This window comes from Gymnoscopelus braueri (assembly GCF_963280865.1).
Source record: "Gymnoscopelus braueri genome assembly, chromosome: 22".
Lineage (NCBI taxonomy): Eukaryota > Metazoa > Chordata > Actinopteri > Myctophiformes > Myctophidae > Gymnoscopelus > Gymnoscopelus braueri.
The window spans coordinates 30,064,789-30,085,702 of record NC_137624.1 but is presented as its reverse complement, the minus strand read 5'-3'; the positions used below and the strand labels follow the sequence as shown (position 1 = coordinate 30,085,702).

The 20,914-nt window shown below is 41.1% G+C and overlaps 2 protein-coding genes across 2 annotated transcripts; both read left to right on the top strand.

The window, feature by feature from the left end:
• Nucleotides 1-484: 484 nt before the first annotated feature.
• On the top strand, nucleotides 485-1,789 carry LOC308078286 (equilibrative nucleoside transporter 1-like; the record flags this gene model as incomplete). Its single annotated transcript, XM_080419406.1, has 1 exon — nucleotides 485-1,789. The coding sequence occupies one exon, from the start codon at nucleotides 485-487 to the stop codon at nucleotides 1,787-1,789; it is 1,305 nt and encodes a 434-aa protein (XP_080275532.1).
• A 10,243-nt stretch (nucleotides 1,790-12,032) lies between these two features.
• LOC308078433 (equilibrative nucleoside transporter 1-like) lies at nucleotides 12,033-13,337 on the top strand (the record flags this gene model as incomplete). Its single annotated transcript, XM_080419598.1, has 1 exon — nucleotides 12,033-13,337. One exon carries the CDS (start codon nucleotides 12,033-12,035, stop codon nucleotides 13,335-13,337), a length of 1,305 nt encoding a protein of 434 aa, XP_080275724.1.
• Nucleotides 13,338-20,914: the final 7,577 nt, after the last annotated feature.

Here is a 20,914-nt window from a genome sequence, read left to right as displayed (position 1 = left end):
GAAACAGACTGTATCAAATAGGAGTGACTATCATAAACGATACAAAGCCAGCCCCTCGACAATATCGCAGAGACAGTTTGTTAATTTTTGGACCACAATTCTTATATGAGACGATTCTAAGATGACCCAATGTTATACTCCATAGACCCAGGGGATGAACGAGTGACATCAGGACTTCTGTGCTCTATACATACTGTAGCGCCTTTAGCTGCATACAGATCCTCTGTGCTATTGACTGTACTTAATGAGCGTTTGCTTTGTCATAACCAGTTAGCCCTAGAGCCTGTTCTGTTCCATTGTGTGTGTGTGTGTGTGTGTGTGTGCGTGCGTGCGTGCGTGCGTGCGTGCGTGCGTGCGTGCGTGTGTGTGTGTGCGCGTGCGTGTGTGCGTGCATCTGAGTGTGTCAATAAGCTTAAACAAATGAGCGTTAATGTGATCAAGGCTCCAAATCACACAAACTTTCACACACCTTCTGTCAGATGTCATGACGGCCACCAACGCACCGAGCGATAAATATTATGGAGTCTCGATCATCTGCTTTGTCTTGGGCCTGGCAAGTTCGTTGCCATGGAATTTTTTCACGGCAGCAACGATGTACTTCATCAGTAGGTTGAAGTACCCGCCCATCGATGGCATCGGCGCAATCAATGGGACTGTGGAAAGAGGGCACACACAGAACGCTCTGCAATCAAACTTCAGCAGTGCGATGTCACTGTGTAACATGTCGCCCTTGCTCATCTTCACCTGTTTCAACTCCTTCATCCACCAGAGGATTCCTCAGAAGCTGCGTATGTCAGGCAGTCTGACGGTCATCCTGTTGTTCTTCCTGTTGACCGCCGTGCTGGTGAAGGTAAAGATGGCACCATTACCCTTCTTCTGTCTCACCCTCATCATAATCTTCTGCATCAACTCCTTCAATGCCATTTACGCGGGCAGCCTTTTTGGACTGGCAGGGTTGCTGCCTGTGTCTTACACCACGCCCATGGTGAGTGGGCAAGGAATGGCCGGCGTTGTGGCTGCCGTCTCCATGATCTGTACTGTGGCCACTAGCTCAGCTGTGCAGGACAATGTCTTTGGCTACTTCCTCACAGCCTGCATTGTCGTCATACTGGCTAACCTCTCCTACCACGCACTGTCCAGAATAGAATTTTTCCAATACTACATGGAGAGCAACAGACTCATGACATACTCTGTCCAGGAGAACAAGCCAGATGTTGCGTTCAGTCTGACTGAAGGGGAGGACAAACCAGTTGTTTCTGTTTTTGCCATCTTGAAACAGATCTGGGTGTTTGCCATGTCTGTTTGTTTAAACTTCACCATCTCCATTGGAATGTTCCCAGCCATCACAGTGCACGTCAAGTCCACGATAGCTGAGGGAGGAGGAGCCTGGGACACCTACTTCATCCCCACCTCATGTTTCCTGCTCTACAACGTGATGGACACTGTTGGGAAGGGCCTGCCGGCAGTCTGTATGTGGCCACGTGCAGACAGTATCTGGCTGCCCATCCTGGTGGGTGTGCGGGTGGTCTTCATACCTCTGTTCATGCTGTGTAACGTGCAGCCTCGTCACTACCTACCTGTGTGGTTTGGCCATGACTCCTGGTACATCCTCTTCATGATCCTCTTCGCTTTGTCCAATGGATACCTGGCAACCTTGTGCTTGTGCTATGCACCAAAGAAGGTTGCACAACATGAAGCAGAGACAGCAGGAACCATTATGGCCTTTTTCGTGTCTCTGGGGCTAACGCTGGGTGCAGCGTTCTCGTTCGCCTTCAAAGCCATGATCTAGAAACTGGGGGTCGGGACCCCAAGGTGGGTCCCCAAGGATTTTGGGTGGTCTCCAGATGATTAGCTTAATGTGCAACATTGTTTGCTTACTAAACAAACCAACATACAGTATAAGTGTATACAGGGTATCTTCACATTTCTAACTTGACAATTTAAAATTAAGAATAATAATACGATTATTCTAAAATTATATACAGTAAGATTATGAATAATACGTTTTAGAGTGCCGGTGGGGAGCTTTACACTGCTCCAGGTGGTTCAAATAACATAGAACGATTAACACCCAATCCAAAAACAATAATGCCAAACATAACACCTGCCTAAATAACACAAACTTAACAATCAACTTCAGACATCTGCACAAAAAAATATGTACTCACAACAAAGAGACGCACACATGAGGGTCTGCACATAAAAGAAACACACAGCAGGCTGGTCCTGTTGATTGCTATAATTGAGTGTCATGGGCTTCAGCTGACTGATTAGTTAGGCAATGGAGTTCAGCTGGCCTTGCCAATCAGCTGTACTCCACTGCCTTCAGCTGGCCTTTTTCACAAAGACCATTACTACGTCAAAAGTGACCAACAAACCATAACTAGACGCGTCGCAATTCAGGGCAATTGCAGAGTGTGGTTGCGCCGACGCGAGTCGCGGGTCGCTGCCGCCGGGACTCGAGGAATACGCTGGGAGGAATACCGTCGGAGGCTGCGCCAATTACATTGTCACGCAACTCCTGAGATCACTTGCGTTTCATTTTGAGAGGATTGGTCCCCCCAACATATGGTTTTTGCATCAAAAGGTTACATTTTGAGCATTTGTGGCGCCCCCTATGGATCAAAGTGGAAATACTTTTGGGGATTTGTTGAGTAAACCACCCTTGACATGTGATTCAAATTTGGGATTGACTGGACATTTCGTTCGTGATTTGTGGCCTTTTTTGTAAAACAAGCCCCTTCCGCTAACTTTGGAAGCCATTTACGGACGAACGGTATGGACTATCAAAATTCTGTTTCGGTCCAGATTATCGCATGGGTCCAGAGATCATGTGTACTGATTTTTGTGAAATTTGGAGAAAATATGTGGGAGGAGGAGCTAAAAGTGTGTTTTGAAGAAAATTCAAAATGGCGGAAAATCTATCCTGACGCAAATGGGCGTGGCCTATATGGGGAGTTGCGTCATGACCCAAGGAATCTAGGGGAAAATAAATTTTGATTTTACGACCTACGGTTCAAGAGTTATAGGCCAAAACGTAAAGGGGGCTGTTATAGCGCCACCATGTGGCCGATTAGTGTAATTATTTTTTCAATAATTTTGGACTAAATTATGAACCTCCCCTCCAAATCTGGTAACTCTAGCTTTTACGGTTTCTGAGAAAAAAATACTTGAATTTGAGTTTTTTCACACTCCAAAAACTGTGGGAGGAGATGCGGTTCAAAGTATTGTTTATCTAGGAAAATAATAAAGCCGGAGGATTACTATAGTCTGGTTGCCCTGTTAGGGCAACCACACTAATAATACTATAAGAAAATTCAAACATTGGCCAAATTGTCAAATATTACCAATTGTTCTTGTTGAAACTAACACCTTGTTGTGTGCTATTTTCACAAATCTGTGGAACCGAGTCAGACAAAATTTTAGTCATTATGTTCAAATGATGTGCAAAGTATTTAAACATAACAGTAAAATAAATTCTTACATTTTCCATTTTCTCATGTAGGATACCCCAAGGGGCGTCATTTGGAATCCCCCATAGCGTTCACATTTAAACTCAAATTCAGATATTTTATGCATAGCTTCTCCACCAAGTTTTACAAAAAATAAAAGGAAAAACATACATTTAACATACTTGAAAAGATGATGCGTAGCCTGCGAGCTAGTTCAGGCAGATACACTCGAGAGGTTTACATGCATGTGCATTGTGCAGCTCTATGCATGCGACATTACATGTGACGTGTCAACCAGCCACTAAATGTTGCACTTAGTTGCGCTTTGTTTGCTCTCACCACCAGGCCCTGCTTTCCTGGTGGTGCTGGTGGTAAACCCCCCAGGGGATAACAAATCCCCTGGGGGGTTTGTTATACAGTAGATGTATATCTCCTTGCTCTTAAATGGTTATCTTCTAGGCTGAGCAGGGGGTAATATAGCAGAGTCTGGACACCAAGATCACAATATTCAAACTTGTATTAAAATTTTATAAATGCAATGTTCTCAAGCTATTAATGGTCTCAATCTATTTGTGAGTTATCTGACTGAAATACATACAGTCTGATTTACCCACATGAACCCTAGCTTTCCCTGTTCTGGGGTAAACATTTGGTGAAAGCATGCAGATCTACAAGCTCACAATTGTGTTGCTTTGCAATATTTTGTGAGCTTGCAAATCGGATTCTTTCAGTAAATAGTTTTGGTATAAAAAGGAAAAAAGAAGCGGACCTAGTACAGAGCCCTAGGGGACTCGGGTCAAGTGTATATGTTTTAAGTGGTTAACTAACCCAACATTGAACATTTTATATTGACACAGTAGGCTACTGTGACCTGTGTATACATTTCAAGTGTAAAGTTGGTTTTGGGGTTTGCCTGTCCTCTAGTGGTATAAATTGGATTCACATGTGGGTACAAGTTTAAAATCTGAAAATTCGGTTTATCATGGAATGGAATGGAAAGGCATTTCAATTCAACGGTTCATGTAAGTGGAACTTTGATTATCAACAGTATAGGCAATAGGCTATATTGTGTGTAAATAAATAAAAAACACCAAAAACAAACCACTCCACTGACACATGCCTTCTCTACTTGAACGACTCTATCAAACAAGATGTCGACAAGGGCAAATATTGCGGCATGGTCATGCTGGACCTCCAGAAGGCCTTTGACACCGTTAATCACCCAATTATGATCAATAAGCTCAAAGCAATAGGTTTTGATGATACGTCGGTGAACTGGATGAGATCCTACCTGGAAGGGAGGGAGCAAGTGGTGGAAGTAAACGGCACCCAGTCCCCTCCCCTCCCAGTGACTTGTGGTGTTCCTCAAGGAAGTATACTAGGACCTTTACTGTTCCTGATATATGTGAATGATATGTCTTCAGCTTGTGACAGGGCCGGACTGGGGCCAAAATTCAGCCCTGGCATTTTGGTCCGAACAGGCCCACCCCCCCTCCCCCCGTTTTGTCAACGGGGGGAGTTTCACTGTTTCAGTCCAGCCCTGCACATGAACTCTGCAGCCGCACTGAGGCCCCTGCTGGAAAGCATCCCAGCCCAGACATTAACGTAACTAATAATTGGGCCGCTTGACCCAGAAATGACCGTATTAATCCTAAAACGGGAGCGATTTATTTATATTTTTTTTGGGGGGGGGGGGGTGGCCCAGTGGCCCACTGGCCCAGCGGCCCACCGGGCATTTGCCCGGTACGCCAAATGGCCAGTCCGCCGCTGGCTTGTGACTGCAGACTGTTCCTGTTCGCAGATGACTCGGCTCTGCTGGTCTCGGATAGGGACAGGCTGCAGGTTGAGAAAACTCTCAGCACTGAACTCAACAAGATCTGCATCTGGCTCTCCGACAACAAACTTTCATTACACCTGGGTAAAACTGAATCCATCCTCTTTGGGTCCAGTCCTAACCTTAGCAAGGCTGAGAGTTTCACGATCAAAGTGGGTGATGATGTTATCACAAGAAAAGAGGAAATTACCTACCTGGGTTCCATCTTGGAGGCAAACCTCTCCGGTAACAACAACGCCGAAAGAGCGATCAAAAAGGTCAACCAAACAACACGCTATTTGTGGAGGATTGATCGTCTAGTCAGTAAGAATACTCTGAAGATTCTTGCAGGGGCCCTCATACAAGGTCATTATGATTATGCATGCACTTCATGGTATCACAACTCCTCCAAGGCCTTAAAAACAAGGCTCCAAACATCCCAAAAAAAACTTGTAAGGCTACGTCTTGGCCTCAATGACAAAACCCATCTAACCCCTGCTCATTTTGCTAGGATTGGATGGCTTAGGGTTGAGGACAGAGTACAGCAACTTGCTATGGGCCTGGTCTTCAAGATACACCACAACATTGGGATCCCCCTGTATTTGTCAAAATACTTCCAAAATGTTAATGAATTCCATGATCATAACACCAGAGGCAGCTCCACAATTGGCTCAACAAAGGGAATGAACTCGTTCTCATGCTATTCATCAAAAATGTGGAATGCCCTACCAAAAGGAGTAAAGGAGTGTAAAACCCTACTCACTTTCAAAACTGCCCTAAAGATACACCTTCAGGAGGCTGCAATTCAAAAATGGCCCCTGTCCAAGTCCTATACCTACCCCATGTCCTAACCTAACCTACCCCCCTACCTCCCCCCCTCTCTCTTTCTTCTTTTGTACATATTTTTCACTTTTCATACCAGTAACCTGTAAACTGATTGTATGACATTCTGTATAGTAGTGTGTATATCTGTCTGTCTCTTATATGTCATCATGATTTGTGTGCATGGGGTTCTCATCTTAAACAAGCTTAGTGCTTAATGAGATTTCCAGTTTAGTAGACCTTGTATTGTGAATTTGTACTTCCATGTACTGTTATGTACTGTCATGTGCTGTTCACATGTCTTACTAAATAAAGTACATCAATCAATCAATCAATGTGTCAATGGTTAATGGTGTGAGAATGGTATATCTACAATGCAGATTATAAATGTCAAATTTATTCAGGCTATTTGACATTCATAACATATTGTAATCTGATTGTACAAAGTATAACAGTATTCATAAGGAAAATAAACAGAAGGGGAATGTAAATGTGAGACAATAATTTTAATAGGCCTAAACTCACTCTGAAGAACACAAAAAACAAAGTAAAGTACATATGATTCATAACATTGTTAGACATGTGATCAAATAGACACACACAATTATTATTTATATATACTGTATATTAGTCAGTGCATTTTTGTAAATAATGGTTTGCTAAGTTCCCAGACTGATTGTTGGTACAAAGTCCAGTGATTGTCACTCAACCAGTAGTAAGAGATCTGACACCTGTGTGCAAGAAAATAAAAAGGGAAACATGTAGATTTAATGACCAAATCTCATTATCATCCACTTAGGCAATGCAATACTGGAGGTAAAATAAGCTGTTTGCTTTAATGATTAAAACTCTAATGGTATACAGTTCTAAAATGATTTTTTTATTATTTAAATTATTTATTCTGAAGAAACGAAAATTGAAATAAGTGGTACAGTGATTAACCATACAGTATACCGCCTAGTGTCCCGAATCTGGGGCAAATATTCCGCGAAAATAGCATATCTACATTCTCAAAGCGCATACCGGTTGCAATGCATTGTGAGCTTGTAAATCACCTATTTTCGACAAAAGCATTTGGTGTAGAGAGGCAAAAAGGAGGGGGCCTAGTAGCCTATTAGACCCCTTGGGGACTCCAGTCAACAAATTAGGTTTAAGTGGTTAATTGCCAAGAACCAAGACTACCTGTAGCCTATTATTAACCCATTAAGACCTGAGGCGATTCTTAAAAATGTTTTCTAAATCCTAACAGTTTTTTGAAAAAAATAAAAAAATAAATGTTTAAGATTTTTCAAAAATAGCAGATCTACAAGCTCATAGCGCAGCACTCGGTGCCGCGCTATGAGCTTGTATATCTGCTATTTTTGAATAGCCAAAGAAATCTAAAGAGACACAGATGCGTTCCAGGTCTAAATTACCTCTGAGATATTAGTCTTTATCCTCTTCTCTCCACCTGCTCCTGAGGACGGTCAGCTCCTCTGCAGTGTTTGGCATCTGTCTTCCACGCTTTTGAAGGACTGAAGCTCTCAGAAATGCTTGCAGGAACTTTAATGGGCGTTCGTTTCTGTCCAGTACTGTGTCCCCCCTCTCTAAGGGTGTTAGGTCATCACTGTCTTGCTGGTTGTTGGCCTGTCTGTCCAGTGGGATTTCAATGCTCTTCTTCCCCATCAAATGATCTGGAAAATAGGTGTACAAGATGATATATACAACTGCTGCGTATAAGGGTCAATCTAATGTAAACAGCAGCAAATCATTTACATTACATTAATTCCTATTGTTTACTGCCCATGCATGGTACACGTTCATCAACAAGAAAAAACAAGACAAAACACAAAAAAAAACTATCTATCTATCATTATTAAGTCTGTGATCAATGGAGATTAATTATCATTATGATTATCATAAATTGTGTATTATTGTGTTCATTGAAACAGAGGCAGGAATAGTTGTTCAGAACAAATTGTTCTAGACATGTTCATGTATTGATTAGGATACCTTAAGCATATAAGCGGCATACCATGCTTAATTTGAATGAATTTGGCCTACTTGATGATTAGATGATCAAATATAGCTACTTACCAACTGCCCAGTGATATCCGTGTGGATACTCTTTCCCAATGACACCTGCTGGAGTTTCTGAACAGTGAGCCATACAAGTTAATAGGCCTACTGACAGAAGCATAACAATCGGTCTGTAAGTCCATGTGTAGCAAATGCACACATTTTTGCCCATGTTATCAGAGATATAAGGTTTCGCCTGTATTACAGTCCTTTCGCTGCTGCTAGATAGTCAACTCAAACTAAGTGTTCCACCATAGTCATTAGTCAACTATTTAGGCTATCATCCTTATGTGAAAAAACGCTCCTATTTGCTGAAGTAGGGTTGTTGGTTCACTGTAGAATCATTACGTCTTTGATGGAAGCGGCTAATGATGAAAGTTAAATACCCCTCCTGAGCTACGTCAGCACTCAGCAGTGTTTTTAAAAATTCCAGTTCCAGAATGAGAAATTGATGGTGACCAATTATGATCTACAGCTTGCATTACTGTTGCTCCAGTTGTTAATGTTTGCCCAGGGATTGCAGTAATGTGAGGAGGTGCTGACGTCATGTCAAGTCATGACGTCAGGACAAGTCACCTGAATAATTGCTTCCTTCTCCCCAAGCAGAAAAAACACAAACAATTGTGTTAGAATAGAATAGAGAATAGAAATGTATGCTGATGCTTATGGCTAGCTGATAATCAATCAATCATTATTTGGGATATCATGATGTGCTTTCTCTTGCTCCATAGGACATAGCATAGGGGACATGTAGGCTATATAGATATTTGCAGATAAATAGTAGGCCCGAATTGTCAATGAAAGATCATGTTCTTTTTTGTTTTGTAAAACAAAAAAGGAATTATGCCGAGGTCAAACTAAATAAGGATAACAAAGGAACTCTATTGAAAGCAGGTGATGTGAATGCTGTTTGCTTGCAGACAATAGCAGCCAAATGAAGAGAAATGTGACAACACCATGCATGCATGTTACTATTATACTGTACCTTCCACCTTCACTATCAGTTCAGTTTATTACAGGATATCTTCTCCATTGGAAAGATAAACTATTTCAATTGAAGTGACTACATTTTATTTTGGTGCCTACGTATATACCTGTGAAAAATTCTCATACTTGAGTGATCCCATTCATGAAAGTATTGACAGATTTTAGGGAAAGGGAATAAGTGAGGACAGACAAAGGTGTGCCATGGCAGGTAGGTCATTTCTTTCAAGCGTTTCCTGTGACATTCTTGTTACCTTACAGTAAGTTATACTCAAACATTTTCATGTCAAGTTATAATGTACTGGTGACTGTATTTGGCTGCAGACCCCTATCTGAAAAGATTTTGTGCCAGGGACCCCCCATACAAGATTTGTCTTGGTTCAATGTTTCCAAAATATTAGTTATAGTTCAAGCTCACAACAAGTCACATCCCAAGTGTTGTGAGCTTGTAGATCGGCTATTTTCAAATAACCACTTTATGTAGGATTATAATGGTTAAACTGACCCAGCACAGATAGGTAGATGACACACACATTCAACAAAGACTTGCATGACGTCATAGTTTATGCAATTGTGTTTCTTTTTATTTTATTTTGAGCTGTTCAAACCATGGTTCAAACACCAGAGGGCAGTGTCGGCTATTCTTACAAATTTCTTTTGAGTAATGAGTAATTTGTGTAAATTAGATGGATATGTACTTGCCCAAACGATATTGCAGTAAATGAGATATGGATACATTAAACTGTAATAAAGGGTTAAGAGGCAAGCCTGATGAACCAAGCCCCTGATTCTTCTGATGATACCAAGTGATCTTGAAACTTTGTTGGTTATTGTTAGTATGTGGTCTTTCCAAGACAAGTTTTCATCCACCAAGACCCCTAGAAATTTGGTGGATGAAACTTGACTAATTTCAATCCCACCAATAGAAATCTTAGCTGTATGATGACAGTATTTTTTGTTTTTACTTGTAAACACAATAAAGTTGGATTTCTTTACATTTAGTGATAACTTATTTGCAAGAAACCATTCAGAGAGCATAGCTATGCCAGAATTAGCTTCCTTAATGAGTGATTCAAAATTCTTGTGAGTTAAAATCAAATTCGTATCATCAGCAAACAAATTCGGCTTAAAGGATGAGGATACAGCAGCAAGGTTATTGATATAAATAAGAAATAATAAGGGTCCGAGTATCGACCTCTGAGGAACTCCACATGACATCTTAACTTTGGATGAAAAACAACCATTAGCATAAACATATTGTTCACGGTTATAAACATAACTAGACAACCATTTAAATGTTATACCTTGAAAACCATAATTATGTAATTTATCAAGTAATATAGTATAATCCACGGTATCAAATGCTTTAGAAAGATCTAGGAATATGCCAAGAGCAAATTCTTTGTTATTAATGGCTGAGTAGATATTTTCAACCAGTTGTAATAAGGCCATATCTGTAGAGTGATTTTTCCTAAAACCATACTGATGCTCATATAAGATATTGTGGTGCAACATTCTGTTGTAAACTAGTTTTTCCAATATTTTAGAAAAACATGGCAACACTGATATTGGCCGATAATTATTAAAAAGTCTTGTATCTCCAGATTTATGCAGAGGAATAACTTTGGCTATTTTTAAATCAGTTGGAACTTTCCCAGATTAATGGGATAGGTTGAATATGTGTGTAAGTGGTTTAATAATAGAAGAAGATACTGATTTGATCAATTTAGCACCAATATCATCATGACCAGCTGCTGATATCTTCAAGTTAGAAATTAATTCCAACACCTGTTTCATTTGTATCTTTAAACTGTAAAAGAGTAGGGAAGTTACCCTTAATATAATCTAAATGATTACTATTGGGTATTCCCATATCTTTTGACAGAGATGAACCCACATTTGCACCAAAAAAAATTGATTCATTTGCTATAATTTTAGGGTCACTATAAGTCTTTTCACCATCCTTAAACTGAGACGGGACGGGAGCAGTACCCTTTTTTTTGTTGAGAAGTTCATTGACAACCTTCCAAGTAGACCTGATGTCTGATGATTCTCTGAATTTATTTGAAAAATAGCTTTTCTTTGATATCCTCAATAGATGAATTAATTTATTTTTATATTTCTTATAGATTGTAGAATTAAGTGGTGTGGGATTTGTGAGGATTTTTTTATAAAATTTGTTTTTTAGAATAGAGGATTTTTGGAGACCTGTTGTAAACCATGGTTTCCAAAGACCTTCACCAGCTTTCTTCCTGGGTTTAACCAAAGGAAAGCAACAGGGCCGCTTCTCCCTACACGCACACTACGCAGGCCCCTACCCGCCGGAAAACGGACCCAATCCAACCACGGACCCAACCCAACCGCGAAAAAAACGAACCCAGTCCACCCAGAACCGCAAAAAAAAATCGCACGGAGGACACATGCACGCGCGCTGCGCGCGCGTGCATGTGTCCTGTGTCATGCTTAGGGCCCCTGTGGAGTCTAAAGCGGCACTGGAAAGCAATGATGAAAGGCTGAATTAAAATAGTTCATGAGTGACTATCATAAACGATACAAAGCCAACCCCCCCCCCCCCCCCCGACAATATCGCAGAGACAGTTTGTTTATTTTTGGACCACAATTATTATATGAGACGATTCTAAGATGACCCAATGTTATACCCCATAGACCCAGGGGATGAATGAGTGACATCAGGACTTCTGTGCTCTATACATAGCGCCTTTAGCTGCATACATATCCTCTGTGCTATTGACTGAACTTAATGAGCGTTTGCTTTGTCATAACCAGTTAGCCTATAGAGCCAGTTATTAAACCTGTTCTGTTCCATTGTGTGTATGCGTGTGTCTGAGTGTGTCAATAAGCTCCAAATCACATAAACTTTCACACACCTTCTGTCAGATGTCATGACGGCCACCAACGCACCGAGCGATAAATATTATGGAGTCTCGATCGTCTTCTTTGTCTTGGGCCTGGCAAGTACGTTGCCATGGAATTTTTTCACGGCAGCAACAATGTACTTCATCAGTAGGTTGAAGTACCCGCCCATCGATGGCATCGGCGCAATCAATGGGACTGTGGAGAGAGGGCACACACAGAACGCTCTGCAATCAAACTTCAGCAGTGCGATGTCACTGTTTTTCATGTCGCCTATGCTCATCTTCACCTGCTTCAACTCCTTCATCCACCAGAGGATTCCTCAGAAGCTGCGTATGTCAGGCAGTCTGACGGTCATCCTGTTGTTCTTCCTGTTGACCGCCGTGCTGGTGAAGGTAAAGATGGCACCATTACCCTTCTTCTGTCTCACCCTCATCATAATCTTCTGCATCAACTCCTTCAATGCCATTTACGAGGGCAGCCTTTTTGGACTGGCAGGGTTACTGCCTGTGTCTTACACCACGCCCATGGTGAGTGGGCAAGGAATGGCCGGCGTTGTGGCTGCCGTCTCCATGATCTGTACTGTGGCCACTAGCTCAGCTGTGCAGGGCAATGTCTTTGGCTACTTCCTCACAGCCTGCGTTGTCGTCCTACTGGCTAACCTCTCCTACCACGCACTGTCCAGAATAGAATTTTTCCAATACTACATGGAGAGCAACAGACTCATGACATCCTCTGTCCAGGAGAACAAGCCAGATGTTGCGTTCAGTCTGACTGAAGTTGAGGACAAACCAGTTGTTTCTGTTTTTGCCATCTTGAAACAGATCTGGGTGTTTGCCATGTCTGTTTGTTTGAACTTCACCATTACCATTGGAATGTTCCCAGCCGTCACAGTGCACGTCAAGTCCACGATAGCTGAGGGAGGAGGAGCCTGGGACACCTACTTCATCCCCACCTCATGTTTCCTGCTCTACAACGTGATGGACACTGTTGGGAAGGGCCTGCCGGCAGTCTGTATGTGGCCACGTGCAGACAGTATCTGGCTGCCCATCCTGGTGGGTGTGCGGGTGGTCTTTATACCTCTGTTCATGCTGTGTAACGTGCAGCCTCGTCACTACCTACCTGTGTGGTTTGGCCATGACTCCTGGTACATCCTCTTCATGATCCTCTTCGCTTTGTCCAATGGATACCTGGCAACCTTGTGCTTGTGCTATGCACCAAAGAAGGTTGCACAACATGAAGCAGAGACAGCAGGAGCCATTATGGCCTTCTTCCTGTCTCTCGGGCTAACGCTGGGTGCAGCGTTCTCGTTCGCCTTCAAAGCCATGATCTAGAAACTGGGGGTCGGGACCCCCAGGATTTTGGGGGGTCCCCAGATGATTAGCTTAATGTGCAACATTGTTCTCTTACTAAACAAACCAACAGTATACAGGGTATCTTCACATTTCTAAACTGACAATTAAACAAGAAATGATGACCAGGTTGCTCTCTCCAGCGTCCCCGCACGGAACGAAATGGACCCGTGGTCCTGTGTACCCTTTCGCTCGCGGAGTAACAAATCGCTGTTGGAGGTGGCACTGTGTGTGTGTGTGTATGAGGAGTCAAGTCAATAGTTTGTTTGGTGGCGACGACGACCACACAGTTTTTTTTTTAATATAGATGTTTGGTGGCAACGACCACACTTTTTTCTTTTTTTAATAGTTTGTTTGGTGGCGACGACCACACTTTTTTTTGGTTCTGGGCTATGATCCCATAGCATGGGAGGACACCTGTCGTTCAGAGTATGGGGAGGTGATAGAGTTATTTGATTACTCTTATCTGATTACTCTTATCTGAATTATCATAATGTGTCTAGGGTCCTTAACCTGGTTAAAATGTCCTATTAATATGGTCTCATGGGCCTGTCCCTCAGTCATGTTAAAAGTACTCTGTACTCTCTACTAGCAGTCTCTGTGTCTGCAAGCCAAGGTCAAAGACATGCTACAGGCTTTCTGTGACAATCTATGTTATGAGAACACCATATCGGTGTTCTTTTCCACACTAATCCTTTCTTACAGCTGTCTTACACCCATGTCACCAAGCCTCCACTGACCAGTGGGTCAGAGCAAGATGTCAAACGTGTTGACCCAGACATGGGGACGCTGTTGTCCAGAGATAAACGGTCACACCATCATCCTCCCATCATAATCTACCATCATCTACCATCATCAGACGACGACGTAACCATCGCTCTCATCCAATCCGAGAAGTCCACCTTCGCACGGAACCTCATCGATGTCACATCCTATGATGTCATATGTTTATGTTACTGGACAATGTTAAAAGCTCGTGCTTGCTCTGTTACACTGCGGAGAGATGGACGGCCGATGTTGCGGACCTGTGATATACTGTAACCTTCTATTGTCTCTCTGATCTGAATACAAAACATGTTTCCTTACACCCTTCGCTGCCTGTCTGAGTCTGGTTTTTCCTTATTGTCTCCGTGCTACAAGTATCTGTACTTTGTGTGGGTCATAAGGTGAATTTCAACTCCAACAGGAGGTCTCGGGGAAGTCTCCCCATTGGCTTAAAGGATTGAAGGACAGCTAATGATGAAAAGGTCGCTAGAAAGTGTTTAGAAAGTGTTTACTAGTTAATCAGTCTCTTCCTAGACCAGGCTGCAAGCAACCTGGTAAAAAAAAAAGAATAATAATAAGACTGTTTTAGAGTGCCGGTGGGGAGCTCTACACCGCTCCAGGTGGTTCGCAAAGAACGATATATGCGCAGATAGTTGACTTTTTTTACTGCAGATTTTCACAGGCAAGCTTCAAACTGTACAGAGGTGTGGGTGTGGTTCTGTCAGAATACAATAAACAAATAACATAAAACGATTAACACCGAATCCACAAACAATAATGTCAAACATAATACCTGCCTAAATAACACAAACGTAACAATCAACTTCAGACATCTGCACAAACAAATATGTACTCACAACAAAGACACGCACACATGAAGGTCTGCACAGGAACACCCTGCTTGATTGTCATGGGCTTCAGCTGACTGATTAGTTAGGCAATCGAGTTCAGCTGGCCTTGCCAATCAGCTGTACTCCACTGCCTTCAGCTGGCCTTTTTCACAAAGACCATTACCACATCAAAAACAAACCATACTATAAGGAAATTCAAACATTGGCCAAATTGTCAAATATCACCAATTTGTTGTTGTTGAAAATAACGCCTTGTTGTGTGCTATATAGGGGTAGGGGTGGGGGGGGTCTAGTTGTTATGTTCAAATGATGTGCAAAAAAGTATTTACATATCAGTAAAATAAATTCTTAAATTTTCCACTTTCTCATGTACCCCCGGGGTAAACATTTGGTGAAAGCAAGCTCGATCTACAAGATCACAATTGTGTTGCTTTACAACACTTTGTGAGCTTGCAGATCGGATACTTTCAGTAAAGAGTTTTGGTATAAAAGGGAAAAAAGAAGCGGACCTAGTACAGAGGGGACTCGGGTCAAGTGTATATGTTTTAAGTGGTTAACTAACCCAACATTGAAAATGTTATATTGACACAGTGGGCTACTGTGACATGTGTATTCAGCTTTTGTTTGTAAAGTTGGAAAAAAAAAAATTAGTGGATGAGGATTTAGAGGAAACTGTAACAGTTTTAGTGTTTGCCTGCCCTCTAGTGGTACAAATTGAATTCACATGTGGGTTCAAGTTTAAAATCTGAAAATTCTGTTTATCATGGAATGGAATGGAATGGAAAGGCATTTCAATTCAACGGTTCATGTAAGTGGAAGTTTGATGATCAACAGGGTAGATAGGCAATAGGCTATATTGTGTGTCAATGGTTAATGGTGTGAGAATGGTTAGATATCCACAATGCAGATTTCAAATGTCAAATTTATTCAGGCTATTTTTGACATTCATAACCTATTGTAATCTGATTGAACAAAGTACAACAGTATTCATAAGGATAATAAACAGACAGGTAATGTAAATATGAGACAATAATTTGAATAGGCCTAAACTCACTCTGAAGAACACAAAAAACAAAGTAAAGTACATATGATTCGTAACATTGTTAGACATGTGATCAAATAGACACACACAATTATTATTTATATATACTGTATATTAGTCAGTACATTTTAGTAAATAATGGTTTGCTAAGTTCCCAGACTGATTGTTGGTACAAAGTCCATAGCGATTGTCACTCGACCAGTAGTAAGAGATCTGACACCTGTGTGCAAGAAAATAAAAAGGGAAACATGTAGATTTAATGACCACATCTCATTATCATCCACTTAGGCAATGCAATAGGTAAAACTAGTTCAAAATACTGATGTAAAAAACATATCTGTAGTGTAAAAATTGTGGCTGCAGTGACTTTACAAATAAGACAAGGGTCATTCCTCCCATGTCCTTCTCTCTCCCTTCTAGCAAACACCATTAGTAGGCTATGTATTGGAAAAGTTGAAAAGACTATGAGATTCACATGTGCTTTGAAGTGGGATAGCTTCAAAAGTATAAAAGTGATCATAATATACCTCAACCTTTTAAAGTTTAAATGGAGTCTGTAAGTTAACACATGCTGAAGTAATATGATTGCAAACAAGTGGAAGAAGAAAGGGCTTTCAAATGAAAATAACATTGTATTTTCCATAGACTTTATTGGGTGTTTAAAGTTAAATATTTCAAAAACTACAAAACATTTCAAAATGACATGAACATGCACACCATTCCACAGTAAGCTGCATTTTTTACAGTGTGGATGGAGTTTCTAGGAGGAAAACTATGCAGAATTTTCAAGCTCACAATGCGATGCATTGTGAGCTTGTAAATCACCTATGTTCGGCAAAGGCATTTGGTGTAGAGAGGCAAAAAGGAGGGGGCCTAGTAGCCTATTAGACCCCTTGGGGACTCCAGTCAACAAATTAGGTTTAAGTGGTTAATTGCCAAGAACCAAGACTACCTGTAGCCTATTATCAAATTACCTCTGGAGATATTAGTCTTTATCCTCTTCTCTCCACCTGCTCCTGAGGATGGTCAGCTCCTCTGCAGTGTTTGGCATCTGTCTTCCACGCTTTTGAAGGACTGAAGCTCTCAGAAATGCTTGCAGGAACTTTAATGGGCGTTCGTTTCTGTCCAGTACTGTATCACCCCTCTCTAAGGGTGTTAGGTCATCACTGTCTTGCTGGTTGTTGGCCTGTCTGTCCAGTGGGATTTCAATGCTCTTCTTCCCCATCAAATGACCTGGAAAATAGGTGTACAAGATGATATATACAACTGCTGCGTATAAGGGTCAATCTAATGTCAACAGCAGCAAATCATTTACATTACATTAATTCCTACTGTTTACTGCCCATGCATGGTACACGTTCATCAACAAGAAAAAACAAGACAAAACACACAAAAAACGATCTATCTATCATTATTAAGTCTGTGATCAATGGAGATTAATTATCATTATGATTATCATAAATTGTGTATTACTGTGTTCATTGAAACAGAGGCAGGAATAGTTGTTCAGAACAAAATTGTTCTAGACATGTTCATGTATTGATTAGGATACCTTAAGCATATAAGCGGCATACCATGCTTAATTTGAATGAATTAGGCCTCCTTGATGATTAGATGATTAAATATAGCTACTTACCAACTGCCCAGTGATATCCGCGTGGATACTCTTTCCCAATGACAGCTGCTGGAGTTTCTGAACAGTGAGCCATACAAGTTAATAGGCCTACGGACAGAAGCATAACAATCGGTCTGTAAGTCCATGTATAGCAAATGCACACATTTTTGCCCATGTTATCAGAGATATAAGGTTTCGCCTGTATTGCAGTCCTTTTGCTGTTGCTAGTTAGTCAACTCAAACTAAGTGTTCCATCATAGTCAACTATATTTATATCATCCTTATGTGAAAAAACTCTCCTATTTGCTAAAGTAGGGTTGTTGGTTCACTGTAGAATTATTATGTCTTTGATGGAAGCGGCTAATGATGAAAGTTAAATGCCCCTCCTACGTCAGCAGTGTTTTAAAAAATTCCAGTTCGAGAATGAGAAATTGATGTTGACCAATTATGATCTACAGCTTGCATTACTGTTGCTCCAGTTGTTAATGTTTGCCCATGAGATTGCAGTAATGTGAGGAGGTGCCGACGTCATGTCACACTTATGGACAAGTCATCTGAATAATTGCTTCCTTCTCCCCAAGCAGAAGAAAAACAAACAAATCTCATTATTTGGGATATCATGATGCGCTTTCTTGCTACATAGCACATACCATAGGGGATATGTAGGCTATATAGACTATTTGCAGATAAATAGTAGGCCCGAATTGTCAATGAAAGATCATGTTCTTTTTTGTTTTGTAAAACAAAAAAGAAATTATGCAGAGGTCAAACTAAATAAGGATAACAAAGGAACCCTATTGAAAAGCAGGTGATGTGAATGCTGTTTGCTTGCAGACAATAGCAGCCAAATGAAGAGAAATGTGACAATACCATGCACGCATGTTGCATTATACTGTAGCTTCCATGTTCACTATCAGTTCAGTTTATTACAGGATATCTTCTCCATTGGAAAGATAAACAATTTCAATTGAAGTGACTACATTTTATTTTGGTGCCTACGTATATACCTGTAGAAATTCTCATACTTGAGTGATCCCATTCATGAAAGTATTGACAGATGCTAGGGAAAGGGAATAGGTGAGGACAGACAAAGGTGTGCCAGGGCAAGTACCTAATTATTTTTGCTTTTGATAAGGCCAAGTTTTTCCCCTGATTATTGAGTTAAAACTCCAATACCACTTCTACCATTCATCTGCCACACACAATACAGTAAACCTACCTTAAGAAAACAGAAGTGTCTTATGAGTCAACTATGGTCAAAGGACAGCAGTAGATGGAGTATGTGACTAGCAGTATTTCATTTATTTTACTCTTATTATCTCTGCCAGGAGATCATGTGATTGCCTCTGTGTGTGCGTGCGTGCGTGCGTGCGTGCGTGCGTGCGTGCGTGCGTGCGTGCGTGCGTGCCTGCCTGCCTGCCTGCCTGCCTGCCTGCCTGTCTGTCTGTCTGTCTGTCTGTCTGTCTGTCTGTCTGTCTGTCTGTCTGCAGCTAAACTCAAATAGGCCGATCAATGTCACATTTCTTGTGTATTCTATTTCTGACTGCAGCTTGGATCTATTCTAAACTAATGCACTCCTTAAGTAGATGTACACGTGTACTGTAAGGTAAGGTTAATGAGTAAAGTATCAAGAAACGTAAATAGTACTGTCGATTATTCTACCACCTATTCATGATTTCAACAATTGCCTCTTGTTTGATTACAATGCTTTGCTTAGTCACACTGTAGACCTTTAATGAATTCATGTCAGGCTACACAATTACATGAGAAAATAAACAACAGTACTGAAACTGAATGGTCACAATCGGTTGAATCAGCATTTGAGACTTGACAGACTCTAATCGTAAGTTCATTGAATCATTCTTGTTCTTGTTACCTTACAGTAAGTTAGTGATTCTCAAAGATTTTCATGTCAATTTTAATACTGTATTTGGCTGCGGACCCCTATCTGAAAAGATTATTTGCCAGGGACCCCCTGCAAGATTTGTAATATTCAAAACCTTTCACTTTTTTTCCAAGATATTTTTGAAACTAGCAGATCTACAAGCTCATAACAAGTCACATCACCACAGGTTGTGAGCTGGTAGATCGGCTATTTTCAAATAGACACTGTATGTAGCATCAAAATGGTTGAACTGACTTGGAGGCTATTGGAACCCCCTTTAAGCGATCCATGCTTTAAGATGGGATATTTTCACAAAGGTTTTTTAGCCTACACAGTAATACCAAATTACCCCACCTACAAATTCTGCACATATCATGGCAGATATCCCTTGAAAGGCACAGATGGGTAGATGACACACACCTTCAACAAAGGCTTCCATGAAGTCATAGTTTATGTGATTTTGTTTCTTTTTATTTTATTTTGAGCTGTTCAAACACCAGAGGGCAGTGTAAGGAGCATTCCATTCTAGTCTGCCTTGGCAGAAGCTATGTTCAGATAATGCATGCTGACGAGTCAAGATGAAAGAAACCAAGGCGTGGTGTTTCATATGTCTATATTCCTAATGTCATAATGTCTATATATTCTGTATACACCCTGTCATCATGAAGTAATACTTTTGTGTTCGCCCTGTCATCCTATCATTAAATAAAATAATATTCTGTAATCATATTGTGACATAAACGTAACACCACGAGTGGCCTTTATTTCAGGAAGGTGGGAGTCAAGTTTGCAATGCATTCTGGAAATGTTGTCATCATTGCTCTGCTTAAAATGCCAGTGCCAAAAACAGCAAGCTTGTAACCACCCCAATATCACATTTGATTTTACAAGCAACATCCCTATGGCAACAGCATGTAAAACTGACACACGTGTCTTCGTAACTGAACTCTGATGTGACATTTATTGTGGAAGAGAATCGAGACTATATGACGTCTCGGGACTGGGAGTCGGGAGCCTGTGTCCTCTGTCTGAATCTGTCACACAGTACGTAGAAAGGCATCCTTTTAAACTATAAATGAAATTGCTTGGTCAGTTGGTCTAATGAATGGACCCGGCTTCTGGCTTATTCCTTAACATGTGAATAAGCATAATATGATGGTTTTTTTTTGTAAGCTACACTATATAAACTCATTCATCTTGGCACCGTGGCACTAGACCAGACTATTCACAATAACACAAGCCCTGCTTTCATTACCAGCACAGTCCCCTTCAGCATGACACATACCTTCAACAAAGGCCTAAAATGTTGCATTTCATTTCGGTTTCTTCCCCACTCTCTATCTCTCCCACCTCTTTTTTCTTCCCCCCTGTCTGTCTCTCTCTCTCTCTCTCTCTCTCTCT